Consider the following 18647-nt stretch of genomic DNA (forward strand, 5'->3'; position numbering starts at 1 on the left):
GCAGAACGGCCAGTGGGCGGGGGGCGGGGCTGGTGAGCAGGCAGTGCCAGGCCAGCCAAGGGGCATGAAAATGGGCAAAGGGAGGGAATGGCGATGGGGCGGGGGGTGGCGACCAGCAGTGGCACAGGGGTGTTTGGGACGGCTGGCACTGTCCCCTGATCAGCCCGTCCTTTCGCCTCCTGCAGAGGGTGGCCGGGCGGCAATGGTGGGGTGATAGGGGTGATGTTGTCCCCTGATCCCCTGTCCAGTCGCCTCCCACAGAGGGAGGCTGGGTGGCAGCAGCGGCGGGGTGATGGGGGCGGTGCCATCCCCTGATCAGCCGGCCTGGTCACCTCCCACAGAAGGAGGCCAGACTGCAGCTTAGGCCCGCTCCCCGTGCACGAAAATTCATGCACTGGGCCTCTAGTGCATAATATAAGATTCCAAAGATTTATGCCTATATTTTCTTTTAAGAGTTTAATAGTTTTAGCTCTTGCATTTAGGTCTCTGACCAGTTTCGAGTTACTTTTTTTAAAAAAAAGACTCTACCGTGTTTTTATTTTATTTTATTCAACTTAAAGGAGGGGAGGAGAAAGGAAAGAAGGGAGAGAGAGAGAGAGAGAGAGAGAGAGAGAGAGAGAGAGAGAGAAAGAAGAAGAAGGAGGAGGAGGGGGAGGGGGAGGGGGAGGAGGGGAGAGAAGAGGGAGAAACATCGATTGGTTGCCTCTCCCACTCACCCAACCAAACTGGGGATTGAACCTGCAACCTGGGTGTGTGCCCTGACTGGGAATTGAACCATCACCACCTTTTGGTATATGGGATGGCACTCCAACTAATTGAGCCATGCTAGCTAGGGTCAAGTTACTTCTTACATGTGTTGTGAGAAAGGAACTTAATTCTTTCGTCAGAGTATCTAGGTATCCCAGCACCATTCGTTGAAAAGACTATTCTTTCTCTATTGAATTTATTTTTCATTTTGCATATTTTAGTTTTCATCTTTAGAAATTGTATCTTAGTCATTTTATATTTTCCATTTCTCTCTTTCTCTGTATTCTTGAGTATATGGATAACTCTTTTAATAATTGTTTTAAAAATCCTCTGCTCATTCCATCCCTGTGCTATTTCTTTGTCTGTTTCTATTGATGTGTGTGTGTGTGTATGTTTAGAAGTGTGTTTATTTACTGAATATGGATCAAAATTTCCAGCTCTGTTATTTTGTTTGGTATCCTGGACATTGTGATTTTTGCAGTTTATTATTAAATTTTGTTTTATTTGTTTTGGTGTGTTGAACTTTTTTCTGGCATGCAGGTATATTACATGGGATCTGTTTGATCACTTCAAAAATTGTTAAGGTTTGTTAGGACTTGTGCATAGCAGCCCTAAGTCCAGTGGGAATTCATTTCCACTAAGACAGTGCCTCTTTGTGGCCTCTGTTCAATGCTCTTTGCATGATGAGGCCTCTCTACTCTGACTAGTGGGAATGCAAACTGTTCCTCGTCCTATGGGAGTTGTTTTCTGGTAGTTCTTTCTCCAGCTTCATGGAGTTTCACATTATGTTCAGTTATTCGGTCAGAGAGTCAGTCCCCTCTGCAGATTGCTGTGTACATCTCTCCCCGGTAGTATTTTGTTCCACAAATTCTAGCCACCATGGCCTCTCTGAACTTTGATCTGTGTTTCCTCAACTAACTGAGATCTCTGGCCTTAGTTTGGGTTTCCCCCCCTGAGCTGCACACTCTAGTCTGCTTCCAGGTAGCAAGCAGGACAGTCCCATTTGTTTCCCTTTTCTCAGGCATGCCATTCCTGAGCTGCCTGTGAATTTCATATTTGCAAACTACATATTTGCAAGTAGTTGCTTCATATGTTTTCTTGTTGTTTACCATTAGAGGTCAATTACTTGAGCGATTAATCCTACATGGGCAGAAGGGGGAACTCTTCTATCAGTGTGGTGTTGTTGTTGTTTTTTTTTTTTTTTACAATTAATCTCTTGTAAACAGCCAGTAGGTCTTGATTATTTTTGTTTTGTTTTTTTAAAAATCTAGTTTGACAATCTCTGTCCTTTATCAGAGTGTTAGTCAATTAAGATTTAATGTAATATTGGCATTATTGAGTTTAATTCATACCATTAAGGTATTGATTTAAAAAATTTTCTTTATTTTTCTCTCTGTTGTTTGTTCTTCCTTTTGCCTTTTTTTTTTAGATGAATTGAGTTTTTTTAAGTCCATTTTTTATCATTTTCATTGGATTTTTAGCTATACCTCTTTTGTGTTTTTTTTAGTGACTGCTGTAGTGATTGTAATAGTCACCTTTATCTTATCACAGTCTACCTTGAATCAGTATTATACTACTTCATGTATAAGGTAAGAATATTACAATAGTGTAATTCCATTTGCTTTTTTCCTGTCCTTTGTGTAATTATTGACATATATTTTACTTCTACATATTAACCATACAATACATTATTATTTTTGCTTTAAACAGTTTTCTTATAAAGAAATGATAAAAGTCTTTTTTACTTGTCCATTTCCTGTGATCTTCATTTTTTTTAATAGAGATCTAAATTTCCTTTTGCTATAATATTTCTTTAGCTTGATGAACTTTAACTTAAATACTGTGTTTTTCAATTGTGGCATCAAATTATAATAGCTTTCATAGATATGAAAAATGTTTTTATTGTATATATATATGTCTTCATATATGAAGGATATTTTTTACTGGAAATAGCATCCCAAGTTGACAGGTATATTTTTTCAGTGCTTTGATGATGTAATTTCCTTTTCTTCCAGCTTCCTCCATTTCTCTTAAGAATTTCTCTATCAGTTTGTTGTTTATCTTTTAACATCAATATATCTTTTTCCTCCCTTTGACATTTTTAAGGAGTTTTTTATTTTTTTCTTAGTTTTTGGATGCCAGTAATTTCAATATGATGTACCTAACTGTCAGTTTTATTTTTTATTGAGATTGTGAATTGTGTGGCTTATTTACTCTGTGGCTTCATGTTTTTCATCATTTTTGTAACTTTTCGGCCATTCACTCATTAGATATTGCATTTGTCCCATTGTGTCACCTGGTTCTCCATTTCTAGGAGATCACTAATGTGAGGCTTTTTCACTATGTCACTAATTTTTTTTTTACTGACTTCCCTATATTTTATTTCCTGGACGCTCCTTTGCTCTATATTTCAACTCACTAATTCTTTCTTTAGATGTTTCCAGTTTCCTCTTAAATTTGTTTTAGTTCTTTATTGCTATTAACATAGCACCCAAACGCACTGTGTTAAAGCAGTTTTATTCATGATTCTATACCATCTATTTTTGCTGATTTCTGCTAGGCAGTTCTTTCTCCTGGTTTTTCTCACGTGGCTACAGTTATCTGGCAGTTTGATTGGTTTTGGACGGTCCCAGATGCTTCACACACATGTGCAGTGGTGAAGCTGACTGGTTGAACTAGGGTTCTCAGCTGCAAATTCCTGTTCTACGATGTGCTTGACCTTTCATCCTCCAATAGTATAGGCACGACTTCACTGCATGGGATTCTTAGACTAGAATTGCAGGCAGAGAGCAGAATATGTCTGCTTCTTGAGATCTAAGCCAGAGTTCCTACCACATCACTTCCTTCTGTTGCTCTGAGAAAATTCTTGATGCCAGACTATGTTCAGAGGGTGGGGAAATCACACTTTTTTTTTAATGAATGTTGTATATACAGAGATGGCAAACATTTGTGCAAATTATTTTCAGCTCATCTAATTAGTTCTATTTTGTGCAAATTATTTTCAGCTCATATAATTAGTTCTATTTGCTTGTTTGTTCAATGACATAACATATATATATGTTCAATGGCATAACTTTCATATATATACATATATATATATATGTATATTTGAAAGTTATGTCATTGAACATATATATATGAAAGGCTAAGCGACCGTCCGATCATCTGACTGTTAGCTATGATGTGCAATGACCACCAGGGGGCAGATGCTCAATGCAGGAGCTGACGAGCTGCGGTGACTTGGCAGCGGTGGTTCTCGGGTGATGCACCCTGGGACCAGACAGGAGGGAGCCCGATTCCGGGGTTCGTCACCCGAGAACCACCCTCTCGCAATCTGGGGCCCCTCGGTGGATGTTGGAGAGCCAGTTTTGGCCCAATACCTGCTGGCCAGTCCGAGGGACCCCACCTGCTGTAGAGACCCCGCTCATTCCGCATATGCCCTTCGATGTGGCTGGCTGGGTAGGGACCATGGGAGGTTGGCTCCAGGGCGTGTCTGGCCCATCTCTCCCAGTCCCGCCCCGCTGGCCAATTTCTAATTAATTTTCTTTCAGTGTGCGCGAATCCATGCACCGGAGCACTAGTATGTCATAAAATCCACCCTTTTGATGTAAAGAATTCAGCAGTTTTTAATATAATCAGTAGGTGTGTAACTATCATCATCATATAGTTCCAGAACATTTTAATATCCCCCAAACAAAACCCATCCCCTTTAACAGCCACTACTTTCCCCCTAAGAACCACTAATTAGCTTTTTTTCTTTGTGTATTTGTCTGTTTTGGACATTTCATGTAAATGAAATCTTGTATTTTCTTTGGTGTCTGGTTTCTTCCACTTAACACCTATTTTTAAGGTTCATCAATATTATAGCATATATCAGTCCTTTACTTATGTCTATGGTTGAATAATATTCAGTTACCTAACACATGTCCGTATGTTCATCAGTTGATAGGTCCTTGGCTTATTTCCACTTTTCTTGCTGTTGTGAATGATGCCACTATGAGCATTTTTAATAAGTTTTATGTGGACATGTTTTATTTGTTTATTTTTGGCATCTATCTACGAGTGGAAATTTAGGTCATATGATAATCTACAGTTAACACTTTGGGGAATTGCCAGGAGGTGTTCCAGACTTCTGCACCATTTTACCTCACCAGCAGAAGTGTATGCATGTTCTAGTTATTCTGTCCTCACCAACACTGGTTAATGTCCATCATTTTGATTATTATCCTCCTAGCAGGTGTGAAGTGGTAACTTGTGCTTTTGAATTTCCTTTCCCTTATGATTAATGATGCCTTTTTCATGTACTTATTAGTTATTCATAGATCTTCTTTGGGAAATGTCTATTAGAACCCTTTGTTCATTCAAACATTTTTTAAATTGAAGAATATTGTTATTTATATATTATAGATATGATCTTAAATATTTTCTCCTGTACTATGACTTGTCTCTTCAATTTCTTGATGGTGTCCTTTGTGGCACAAAGTTTTTATTTATTTACTAGAGGCCCTGTGCATGACATTCATGCACTGAGGGGGTATGGGTCCTGCAGCCCAGCCTGCACCCTCTCATATTCCGGGACCTCAGGAAGTGGGCCTAAGCCGGCAGGCGGACATCCCCCGAGGGGTCCTTAATGCTGCTGTGGAGGCAAGAAAGGCTCCCGCCACCACTGCTGCGCTCTCCAGCTGTGAGCTCAGCTTCTGGCTGAGTGGCACTCCCCCTGTGGGAGCACACTGACCACCAGGGGGCAGCTCCTGCATTGAGCGTTGGCCCCCTGGTGGTCAGTGCGTGTCATAGTGACTGGTTGTTCCCTCATTTGGTAAATTTGCATATTAGCCTTTAATATATAGGATGTTGATGTCCAGTATATCTATATTTTTTTCTGTAGATTGCTTATGCTTTTGGTGTCATATCTAAGAAACTGCTACCTAATCCAAAGTAATGAAGATTTACATCTATATTTTCTTGTAACTTTTTTTTATAATTTTAGCTCTTACTTTAGGTCTTTGACCCATATTTAGTTTATTGTTATAAATGGTGTTATTATATGGGTTCAAATTCATTCTTTTGCATGTGGATATCAAGTTACTCTTGTACCATTTACTAAAAATACTATTAATGTTCCCCATTTAATGGGCTTGGCACCCTTGTTGAAAGTCAGTTGACCATAGATACATGGGGTTATTTCTGGACCTAATTCTGTTTCAGTGATCTGTATGTCTGTGCATATGCCAGTATCACACTGTTTTGATTACTGTATCTTTGGAGTATGTTTCAAAATGGAGACATGTCAGTCTTTTAGTTTTGTTCTTCTTTTTCAAGATTGTTTTGACTAGTTTGGGTCCTTTGTAATTTAATATGAATTTTAGGCTCTGCTTGTCTCCTATAAAAAAAGACTTGGAATTTGATAAATATTGCATTAAATTTATAGATCAATTGGAATGAATTGGTATCTTAATACTATTAAATCTTCTAATCCATGAATACAGAATACCTTTACATTAATTTATTTCAACAATGTTTTGTAGTTTTCAACATACAAGTCTTACATTTCTTCAGCTAAATATTTCTAAGTATTTCATTCTTCCCGATGCTATTGTAAATGAAATTGTTTTCTTAATTTCTTAATTTGGATTGTATGCCAGAGATTGTCTCCTGGGTCCTGCTTTCTCTGATGGACCGTCTCCTTTTCCTTTGCTACTGTATTAATTACAAGCTATGGCAATGACCATTTTTTTGTTTGTGTTTTTTTTTTTTCTGGAAATTTAGCTTGCAGTTAGGTCTAAAACATACCAGCTTTCTGTGTGGTATATTCACTACATAAACATTAGACATCCTTGTATCTCACTTCCCAGCAGCTGTATGGAGGCATACAAGTAATTATGCTTCTTGGTTGGCGCATGGCCCAGATCTGCCTTTAGAACATCTCCCTTTTGGAAAGGGACAGTGAGTGCATTATACTAGGGGTCCTATTTCAATTTCCAGAGGGATCACAGGTTCCTACTTTCTGGTTTTTTTGTGTAGTTGTTACCGTACCCAGATATTTGTTGTTTCTGGCAAGTTACCTTATTATTTCAGTGGGAATCTGTGAGGATGAGATGCAGTTGCTACACTTAACCCTCTTATTCAGTAGTTAAAGCATTTGTTTTTGTGATGAAAAAATGTGGCCAGGAGTTTCATAAAATACCTAAAGCAACCCATCTCTTACTTCTCAGGCAATGCTTTACACATAGTGAGCACTCAATAAGTTTCATTTTTACATGAGTGAATTGGCCTTACTGGTTTCACTTAAAATTTTCTAGGACACCATACTTTAACCTTTCAAGCACAGTGTTAAAAAAATTAAAGTTAACATTATTGTTCCTGATTATAAAAGTAATATGAATGTATTTTAGAAAATTGATGATGCAGAAATATTTACTAAACTAAGATAACCATATTAACTTTTCCATAGGCATATTTATACCTTTAAAAACAAAATTATGATAATTTTAAACATAATGTTTTGTATCTTTATTTTACTTAATTTGTCATGAACATTTTCCTTTGTTATTAAACTTTCTCTTGTTTTATAATATGATATATGTTAATAAAAGTTGAACACTACAACTTTTCTTAATTTCATTAAAAGGGTGATGAAGATTATTTAACATTTTCCATGATGACTCCATGTCATTTCAATGCTATGTAACAATAGAGTTATGCCTCTGAAAAATTTTGTAAGATATAGGTATTTGGTTTTTACTCTTTATGTGGGTGTATTTCTTCACTCTGTGTTCACTGATGTTGATGACCTTATGCTAGTCTCTTGGGATTTCCCTCTCATTTCCAAATTTTCCACATAGAAGTATGGTGTTTAATGTCTGGTCTTTTGAGTCATACATCTGATTATGTATTTCTTTCTGCCATTGATTAGCTGTATGATTGGGGTAGTTGCTTAACCACCCAGGCTTTCTTATCTTAGAAATGGTCCTAGAAATAGTACCTTCTACATAGAATTGTTGTGAGGATTAAAGGTATAATTCATGTATATCATCTAGTATGCTATATGACAATGAGATGGTATTTATAATATTTCAAAATTGATGCAGTATGTAAACTGACCAATCAGAATACACGCCTTTGTCAAACAGTTGAAATCACCTGAACATTGGCTTTCCTGCCTAAAGTGAGAGAGAGTTCAGTTAAATGCTGTCTCAGTTGTAATCATGATGAAAATGATTATGAAGGTGACAATGTGGATGATGTTTAGACAGTTACCAAACTAAGTCAGTCAGTATTACGCTCCAAATAGTCACTAAAGGTGTGAGGTTTCATATATTAACTTTATCTCTCCTCTGAAATGGTTGGATTCTATTACAATATTAATGTGAAAATATAATAAATCTCATATTATGAAAACAAAAAAACTCATGCTTTAAATCTGATTCTGTTAGTTCACATTTACATAGATTTTCAATTAGGCCTTGAACCTTTTCTTGCCCAAAGAAGCTAAAAATGTATGCAAATTAATTTAAAAGTACTATTTTTGCTAATCTTCCATATATATGTACTTGAAGTAATAAGAACCTATTACCAAACAGTTTTCTGTATTAATTGATTCTTTGTTATTATGTATAAATATAATTAAGGTGAATTTTAGCACTTTTAATCAAAGCTGTATTATTCAGACTTTTGTTTATGTAACTTAATAGACAATATTCACATGAATCTTTTGGGAATATGTTTAAAAGTATTCTCTGCTTAGCTATAACTTTTATGTTTCAATTTATCTCTAACTCACACATTTTACAGAGTATAAGGCAACATTTCTAAGTAGAATTTATTGTATAATTGTTCTGCATTGACATTTTGAGCCACATATGTTATACATTAAAACAACTTGGGAAATGTTTGTTGGACTTTGCTAACATTCAGATTTTTAAAATAAATTCTTTGTCTTGATATAATACTTGGTATTGTTATATAGATATATATTTTTTTACTCTTTTCTTTAGCTTGCCAGTGTAATGGACATAGCACTTGCATCAATAATAATGTGTGCGAGCAGTGTAAAAATCTGACCACAGGAAAGCAGTGTCAAGACTGCATGCCAGGTTATTATGGAGATCCTACCAATGGAGGACAGTGTACAGGTAATTAGTTTTTATTTTACTTGTGTGTGTGTGTGTGTGTGTGTGTGTGTTTACTAGAGAAAAGAAAATTGAGAAACACGCCTGTTGTGGAAAATATATTTTTTAAAAAGGAAATTTTTCCATCGTGTCAATATTTTTGCAAAGTAATATATAAAAATTCTGTGATATACTTTAAAAATTTTACTTTTGTTATTTCAAAATGAATTCATGTTCATTATACGAAATTTATCAAATACAGATAAGTTAAAAGTGACCTATAACCTCCCTATTCAAAAGTAATCACTGCTGACAGTTTGTTTTATAATAGTAACTTACCACTTTGACTTGAGCAATAAAATAATTAAGAGTTTGTGTATGCCTTATATCAGGTAAGATTGGTGGGGTGTTTTTGGACATGGTGATAGTATGACATAATGTGTATGAGAACATGTTTGGAATCAATCCTGGGGTGAAATCCCACTCTACCACTGTTTAAATGTATGACGGCTCATTAACGCAACCCCTCAGTGCCTCCTTGTCCTCATATGTGAAGGGAGATGATAATACTTCATTGGATTGTTGTAAAGATCAAATGAGATCATAGCTAATTGAGGCCCATGTAATAGGAATTGAAGCACATTAGGAGAACATTTAAGGATGAGCTGTTATCTTCACATTTTCACTCACTCAGTCCTACTTTTCTCTATTTTCCTCTCTATCCTGCTGCTTCTTTCCTCCTACATTTAACAGAAGTTTTGGTCTTCCCTTAAAATTTTTCCTGTTATGTTGTGATTTTTTGGTAATCCTTTTTATCTCTAGGTTGATCTTTGTCCCTTAGATTATATATCTACCTTTTCTAAATGGAGATATCCTATATAGTTCCCACAGAAAGGTCTCAGTTGCTGGCTATGAAATAATGAAGAATCTTTAAGGAAAGATTTGGGCCTTATCGTGGTCTAGATACAATTTTTAACACTACCTTCATATTAAAACTACCTGGACATCTTTTAACAAGTACGGATGTCTGGGTCATTCCCTAAAAGAATGAAATCAGTATCTGGGTTGGGGTTGTAGGGTGATTCTTGGGCATTGGTTCTTTTTAAGGGCTTCTCGAATGACTCTAATTGCACTCAGGGTTAAGAAACATGGGGCATGATGGGCTCATCCTTCCAGTCAATAAAATTGCTCAGACTATAGCATATTAAGAATATCTGTCCATAGCAGACAGTTACAGACACGTTTAATGCCTTAATAAACACACTAGGCTATGACACAGATATTCTGAGACTAGAGGCTAGTAAAAAGGAAGACTAACTTTCCTTTCTCTCTACTAGGATGTGGGATTTTTTTCTTATTAAACTCTTCTCACATATTTCAGATTGTTCATAGAAGCAGAAAATTTATAAGCAAATGAATTTGAGCATTTTCTAATATAAAAGTAAGAAGTTTAATTCTCGCAAACTGGGAGCATTGACCTGAATAATCTAGAGATGTAGATAAATGAAAATCACTTGACGTGGAAATCTTGGTTTTATTAGTTATTTTGACAGAACAAAATTAAAAGTTTGCATTTTCTGTGCACACATTATCATCCTGTGTGTCAGAGAAAAGCCAACCTGAGGTTTTATATATTCCAGAGAGAGGCCATTAAATGAACAATTACATAATTACACACAGATATTTAGAATATGGCATAACCATGAAGTTTACCCTTTCTGCAAAGATTCTGCTCAGAATAGCATTTTTATAGAAATTTAATCATATTAAGAAACCAATAAAACCTTTTTAAATCATGCAGAACTGCTTGATTAAAAAGAAACTCCATTGACTAGCTGCTCTGATATATTTTTAAAAAAATTCAAATTCTTTATTGTTTAAAGTATTACATATGTCTCTTTTTCCCCCCATTGGCTCTCCCCCGCCACTCCTACCCCCAAGCACATGCCCTCATCCCCCTACTGTCTATGTCCATTGGTTTTGCTTATATGCATGCATACAAGTAAGTCCTTTGGTTGATCTCTTGTCCTCCCCTCTCACCCTCCCCTGACTTCCCTCTGAGGTTTGATAGTCTGTTCAATGCTTCTGTGTCTCTGGATCTATTTTTGTTCATTACATTTCACAAATGAGTGAGATCATGTGATATTTGTCTTTCTCTGACTGGCTTATTTCGCTTAGCATAATGCTCTCCAGGTCCATCCATGTTGTTGCAAATGGTAAGAGTTCTTTCTTTTTTACAGGAGCATAGTATTCCATTGTGTAGATGTACCACTGCTTTTTAATCCACTCATCTGCTGATAGACACTTAGGCTGTTTCCAAATCCTAGCTATTGTAAATTGTGCTGCTATGAACATAGGGGTGCATCTCTCCTTTCTGATTGGTGTTTCTGATTTTGGGATATATTCCTAGAAGTGGGATTACTAGGTCAAATGGGAGTTCCATTTTTAGTTTTTTGAGGAAACTCCATACTGTCTTCCATAGTGGCTGCACCAGTCTGCATTCCCACCAGCAGTGCACGAGGGTTCCTTTTTCTCCGCATCCTCGACAGCACTTGTCGTTTGTGGATTTGTTGATGATAGCCAGTCTGACAGGTGTGAGATGCTACCTCACTATCATTTTGAATTGACTCTCTCGCTCTGATATTTTTAGCCAGGTTGTCCTCCCTCTGTTCTTGTTCTTGAAATCCTTTATTTTCCTTGGTGAAGTCCTCCTGTCAGATGCTCAGTCGCCCTAGGTTTTCTGTACTTGATCTTTTCAAGTTCTTCCATCCTTGGGGTTCTCACAGAAGGAATGACAGGACAAGAAGAACTGAGCCTGTGCGAACTTTGACACTGACACTGGGTCAGGTATGTCAGGATGACCTTTGCTTATGGCCATTCGAAGATGCAGATGTGACTTTTCCTACTAGATGCCTTTTAAAGGAACTGCTAGAGACACAGTCCTGGAACCTTTGGGGGCTGGGAAACTTTGCCATGGCTGAGCTTAGCCCCTTGCTGACCCATTCCCTTCCTCACACCCCCCTCCCTGTTTTTGATTGGCACAGACTGCTACTTCCCATCCCAACTTAAAGTCAACTTTGACTTCAACTTTTAACAGTGTTGAAAAACCCTTATATCATTTTTCCCTGTTTATTGTTTAGTTTTGGTTATAAATTGATATTGCAACTTTATATTATAGGGGAACAGAAATATCGTGTGACCACGCAATGGCACTCTTGTGTATGTCTCGGCTATAAAATCGTCATATAACATTCACCAAGCAAAAGGCCACTGCATGACGATTTCATAGGTGCTTATTCAGCATAAAAAGATAACCCCACATGCTGACAACAACAGAACAATTTCAACACTGTCATGAAGCATAAATTTTAAACAATTGAATTTAAAATACTTTTGTGCCATTTTAGCCTGAAGTACAGCACCACAAGGGAGTTCTCTCAAAATGAGCTCACATTAAGAGGTCTTTTAACACAATTTTTTTTTGTCTCAGAAATTATTAAAGCTCCCATACGATGTAATTCTTTCAAAAAACTCTGTATTAACTATTTCCAGTACTGCCTTAAAGGATAAATAAAAGGGTCATTCAAGTTTTAAAGTATTAATGTACATGATGTTTTTAGTGAAGTTCTGAATACAGGGCAGTATTTTTTTTCTTTATTGATTAAGGTATTACCTATGTGTCCTTATCGCCCCATTGCCCCCCATCCCCCCTCCCATGCCCTCACCCCCCTGTTGTCTGTGTCCATTGGTTAGGCCCATATGCATGCATATAAGTCCTTTGTTTGATCTCTCCCCCTTTCCCCCACCCTCCCCTACCTTCCCTCTGAGGTTTGACGGTCTGATCAATGCTTCTCTGTCTCTGGATCTGTTTATGTTCATCAGTTTATGTTGTTCATTATATTCCACAAATGAGTGAGATCATGTGGTATTTATCTTTCTCTGACTGGCTTATTTCGCTTAGCATAATGCTCTCCAATTACAAGGCAGTATTAATATGAAACTCTGCAAGTTAACTTGAAGAGAGATCATGGAACATTCATTCACTGCTTATGAAGTTGCATGCATGTACCAGTATATCTCCATGTCCATGTCCTGCTATTGCTTGATGATCGTTTTTTTCCTTCATTGCATTTCTATACCTTGTAATTCATTTCTGTCATTCTCACATGTTGTGTTTCCATAGTTAATTCTACAATTCTAAAGGAAAAATTATGCTGATTTATTTAAATATTTATAATGAAGAAAAATTCACTTTTATGTAGAAATTTCTTCTAGAAAAAGAAAACAGGTTCTTAAAAATCTACCTAATATGAACTTATTTTTCTGTGTGTAGGGGTATGTGTATTTATATTAATTGTCGATTTTTTAAAATAAATAATCCGAAACAATTAGCAAGAAACTTAGTGTTCACTTTATTTTATTTTTTAAAATATATTTTATTGAGTTTTTATAGAGAGGAAGGGAGAGGGATAGAGAGTTAGAAACATTGATGAGAGAGAAACATCGATCAGCTGCCTCCCGCACACCTCCTACTGGGGATGTGCCCGCAACCAAGGTACAAGCCCTTGACCAGAATCGAACCTGGGACCCTTCAGTTTGCAGGCCGACACTCTATCCACTGAGCCAAACCGGTTAGGGCAATACTTTACACTTTAATCAAAGCCAATGATTCGGCTTATTTTTATATTTGGATGTGAATCAGGATAAGACCACATTACTTCATTTTTTGTCAATAGGATGGCTCAACTGCCCAGCAACACAGTATTTCTCATTAAAAGATTTTAAAAGGGCTAGTGACGTGGTCACCAGAGATAGAATATGTCTCTGGACGGGAGGATGACTTGGAGCCTAGAAATACTAACAGTGGAGAGATCAGATATGTGATAGCATTGGTGTAAGTAAGAGAACATGGGTGAAGTATTTGAATGCTGCTGTCATGATGAAAAGGAAGGGACATGTAGAAACTAGAACCTTCCAATTCTTTGGATATTGGGCACAATAAAGTGTGAGGTTTGTGTCCTAAATGACTGGAACACTGCTCTTGAACAAGAAATTCAAAGTAAGGAAATGAAATAAGTTCATATGAACCAAACCCACTGTGTTGAACTCTTACATAACTATGTTATGTTTCAATTAGTTATGGAAAGCTAAAATGGGGAATGATCTCAGAAGTGTAAAAGGATGATATTGGGGGCAAGTAAATAGACATGCTTTTTTATACAACATATACCTATATTTTTATTGTTGCAGAAAGAATCGTGGACATAAAGCATTTATAAGTGCTGGATATGTGTTAGGTATTTTAAAATACATTCCCTCATTTGATTCTCACATTAATCCTGGGGGCCAGTGTCATTAGTTCCTTTTGCAAATGAAGTGACTAAGCCGAGAGAGGTTACAAATGCATTTCCCAATGCACATCTCTAGGGATTACGGATGCACATTGTGAAGCCAGTCTGCTTGACTCCAAAGCTCTTGTGCTGTTTGAGACCCAGTTCACTGAGTAGATGTCCCAAGTAGAAGTGGAAAGAAGCCCAAAGAAGAATGAGAAAAATACTCAGATCCATATATCCCACGGACTTGAAATAGTTTCACAAAAATTTTAAATAAGTGACTTTACTTCCCTTTACTTAAAAATAACTTCTATAGTAACCCCTCGTTTTTGGATGGCAAGGAAAAATCCATGGTATGAAAATAAGGTAATGAAACCTCCCCTGAAATGTGATGCACGTTTGTGATGGAGAATATTCATTTTGGTTTTGACTTTGCAGCTTGTACATGCAGCGGCCATGCAAACATCTGTCACATGCACACAGGAAAATGTTTCTGCACAACCAAAGGGATCAAAGGTGATCAGTGCCAATTGTAAGTAAAAATGATTGTTTGGAACTTTTGTGGGTTGAGTTTGTGCTGAAGAACTAATTTTTGTAGGCTTTTCCCTTTTTAAGTTTAGTGTTGTACTAGTTAAGTAACCAGTATTATTGTAAGCTATGTTTACTTGGGTTCTATCAATTCTAATAAAAAGTTAAGCCTTTTAAAATGACAGTTTTGTGGAGGCTTTAAAACAGAGTCCATAGACTATGTTTGTATTTTGTATTTCTCTAAAAAGAAGAAACATTCTTATTTTTTTCAGGAAAACTCAAGTTATATGTAAAATCTGCGTTGCCATCTTTATAATTGTCCTTTGTATCTCATTAAGTAATTCAAATCCAATGTTTTTATGATTTCTCTCTTTTGAATCTTTTATTATTAATCCTGATATTTGTAATCCTTTAAACCTTTCAAGTGGTTTCTTATACTCATCTTTTCCCCTCTATGTCAGTAGACAGAAACTTTTGTTGTTACTGTACTCCAGTAGTTTTATGAATGGTTATTGTGCTTTTATAATTTGTTTTCTCAAGATTTATTCCCCTCCCCCAGATAACTTTAAGAAGCAATTGTTTCATGTTATCTGAATGTTTTTCCTTTTTATCCTTATTCATATACTCATATATTAAAAGTGTTTTATAGTTTTGAATTGTATATATGCAAATACTTATTTATATTAGATATAAATGCACTATATTTGACACAAACCATAAATGCCAACTATAATATAGTTATAAAACATTAATAAAAGATTTTCCAAAACTATGACTATATAAAAAATTATATCCAAAGAAGTCTAACCAAAGAAAATAATTATTTTTTTTATTGAGAAGAAATATATTTTTAGCTGTAGAATTATCCTAAACATTTCAAGTTAGATGATTATGTCTTTGACTAGTTACTGAGGTTTTCAAATTCTGAGAAGATGAGCAGAACCAATTTTATTTCTTCTCCATCGTCTCTAAGCTTAAAAATGAGGCCAGAGCATAAGATTGTAGGGGAGTTCTTATTAAGGAAGGCGATTTTGGTCTCATTACCAGTGGGATGAAATCAGAGTCCTGTGCTCTAGGAAAGAAGGGTGCCTCAGGCACTTCACAGCTGCCTGTTATATGCAGAGCTCACCAGGGGCATGTGGCCTCTGCATTTGCACAGGGCTTCGTGCTCCCAAGGGCGTCGTGCTTGCTTTAATGCTCTCCTGTTGCCATATTGAAATTCTTTTTGTTTTAAATATATTTTTATTAATTTCAGATAGGCAAGGAGAGGGAGGGAGGGAGTGAGGGAGGGTGGGGTGAGAGAGAGAGAGAGGGAGAGAGAGAGAGAGAGAGAGAGAAACATCCATGATGAGAGAATCATGGATTGGCTGCCTCCTGCACACCCCCTATCGATGATTGAGTCTGCAACCAGGGCATGTTCCCTGACCAGAAATCTAACCTGTGACCTCTTGGTTCATAGATTGACACTCAACCACTGAGCCATGCTGGCCAGGCCATATCGAAATTCTGAATAAATTTTTAATAAGAGTCCTGCATTTTCATTTTACGCTACTCTTTGATTTCCTCTCAGCCCCCTCTGCCATGAATTATGTAACAGGTCCTGATCATAAGCAACAAGTGTTCTATTTTTGTTCTGAGATCCCATCATGAAGATGAGCACTGACATTTTCAATTTGTACTGCACTTCTGCATCAATGATGTAGCCATCCACAATAATTATTATCTCTGATGTGATGTAGCACTTTAATAACATTATTTTTTCTCCAGATGAGAGAGCAGCATTTTAATTCATTGAACTTATGGGTTTATAAGTTTAGATATACGGAGTTACAGGGTTTGGCATATGTGTGAAATACTAAAAAATAATTATATAGTTCTGAATGATGGGATTACATTTACCCTAGTTCTTATGCATGATTTTTTATAAGCAGAGGGAAAATTGGACTACTGATTTTTAAAGAGTATTTTGTAGATACAATTACATTCATTAATTTTTTGTTTTATTTATTTAGCTTTTGAGTGTGGGACAATGAAAGATAGGGCCATTATTCCCTAAAGCAGTTATTTCCTATAGCGTGCTTACAAAATGCTCTTGTTAGAAAGCAAAGCTAGTTATTCATCTCAGCAAACAATGATTAAATGAGTGCTTGGCACTATTAATGAAGATTAATAACACAGGGTTTTTGCTTAAAGTATTTTTCAAGCTAGCAGTGGAGACACAAGCCAAAATATACTAATTAGTGATTTGAGATGCTTATCAACCCTTCCCTCTTCTCAGGATTTCTGTTCAGCTTTAAGTATGTAGCCGGACATCACATATTCTTGTGTATTTTTCATAACCTCTCCAAACTGAAATTGGTTCTCCTCCTATTTGTTAATTTGTCCCTTGCATCATCTTTGTATTTGCCTGTATCCTTTATTGCAGTGAAATTCTTTGGGGACCATTGCATCAATAGCACAATCCCAGTGTTCAATAAGTTTATTTAATGAAATGGAATGAAAAAAGGATTGAAGGCGTACTGAAAAGGGAGGGAATAGTTCATCGTCTGGAGATAAGGGAAGTTTGAGTAGAGGACATATGAGCTGGAACTTGAGGGAGGAGTTCAGTTGTTCTGGGTAGAGAATATAGTAAACAGTGAAGCAAAATCAAGAATGAACATGGTTATAGAATTTCCAGTTTTGCTCAAGGATGTAGAGAGCTGGAAAGAGCTTCACTTCTGCCTTTACAATGAAAGAAATGAAAGCTTGGCAAATGACAAATTTATGAATTTTCATGAGAGCATTGGACGAACTGAGATTACAAGGTAACCAAATGGCTTAAAATCTAAAGAGAAACAAGAGTTCAGAGAGAGATGGGACTTGAGGACTAGCTTATCCAGAATGAAATAACTGGAATCTTAAGAGTTCAGCTGAGGTGGCTAATAAATTAGTGCTCACATGTGCTCTCAACAGAGGGTGAAGCTCCTGACGGCTACAGAAATGGTGGAGTTCACACCATTTTTAGAGGTTTTATTTTTCCCCATGACACCCACCAGCTGCTCCTGGGAAAATTGAAGAAATTTTTAAGAATGTGTTTCTTATGGGATAAGAGTGTGTTTTGTGGGCGGGGCTTTGATATAGAGATCCAAATGTTCATTTAAAGGGGCACCAAATTATTCATCCTGCCAGGATAATGGAAGTTCTCATTCTGGCCCTGGTCTGAAACACAGTGGAAACTCAAAAATGGTAACTAAAAACAAATGTAATGAAAATATGAACTCTAATATAAATATACGTGTGAAGCAGTATTTTCTATGAATATTGTTTACTTTTGAGGAGCTATTTTTTTCCTCCTTTACCTTTTGTCAGCAATATCTGAGATTTTTACCTATTTTAATCTATTTTTGTTATATATAGCCTTATTTTTGGTTGTGCAGGAAGGCAGAGGATGATAACAATGCCTTTTTCATTTTAGGAAGACCAACGTGTGCCCTCTATAAAAGCAATAATTTTGGTTATTGCAATTTCATTTTATTGTTTTTATAGTGTTCAGTTTTTTAAACTAAAGTCTTAAGTTTATTATAGTTTCTAATTGTCTTTTATGGTTTCCAATTTTTTAGTCAGGTTTTTAAGTTTGTTCATTATCTCCTTCCATATAAAAAAGTTATTTCAAAGCCCGTGTCTTTCCCCAGATAATATCTGAATTCCCATGGCTTATTTACATGAGCCTTGGTTTCTGCTGGCTCCTGTTCTTGTTTTATTATCAGTTCCCAACCCTGGTTATTTTTTAGTTTTGTACTGGATACTGTATTTGCAAAATTTATTTACAGATAGTTTGAGACCTTGAATGGAATCTTTTTCCAAAGGGAATTGAATTCTGCTGTGTACCTGCGGGCAGTAGTAATATAAGGATGGTTCAAGTTAGAGCTTCAGTCTCTGGAAGGACTTTCTA

At 36.5% G+C, this 18647-nt stretch overlaps 1 protein-coding gene across 1 annotated transcript in view; it reads left to right on the forward strand.

Moving 5' to 3' along the window:
- ATRNL1 (attractin like 1) overlaps positions 1-18647 on the forward strand; it is a 474447-nt gene that overhangs the window by 145066 nt on the left and 310734 nt on the right. The window contains exons 23-24 of the mRNA XM_023753345.1: positions 8742-8879; positions 14627-14720. Coding sequence (XP_023609113.1) covers positions 8742-8879; positions 14627-14720 — 232 coding nt within the window. The remainder of the gene's footprint in view (positions 1-8741; positions 8880-14626; positions 14721-18647) is intronic.

Source organism: Myotis lucifugus, unplaced genomic scaffold (assembly GCF_000147115.1).
Source record: "Myotis lucifugus unplaced genomic scaffold, Myoluc2.0 scaffold_44, whole genome shotgun sequence".
Taxonomy (NCBI): Eukaryota; Metazoa; Chordata; class Mammalia; order Chiroptera; family Vespertilionidae; genus Myotis; species Myotis lucifugus.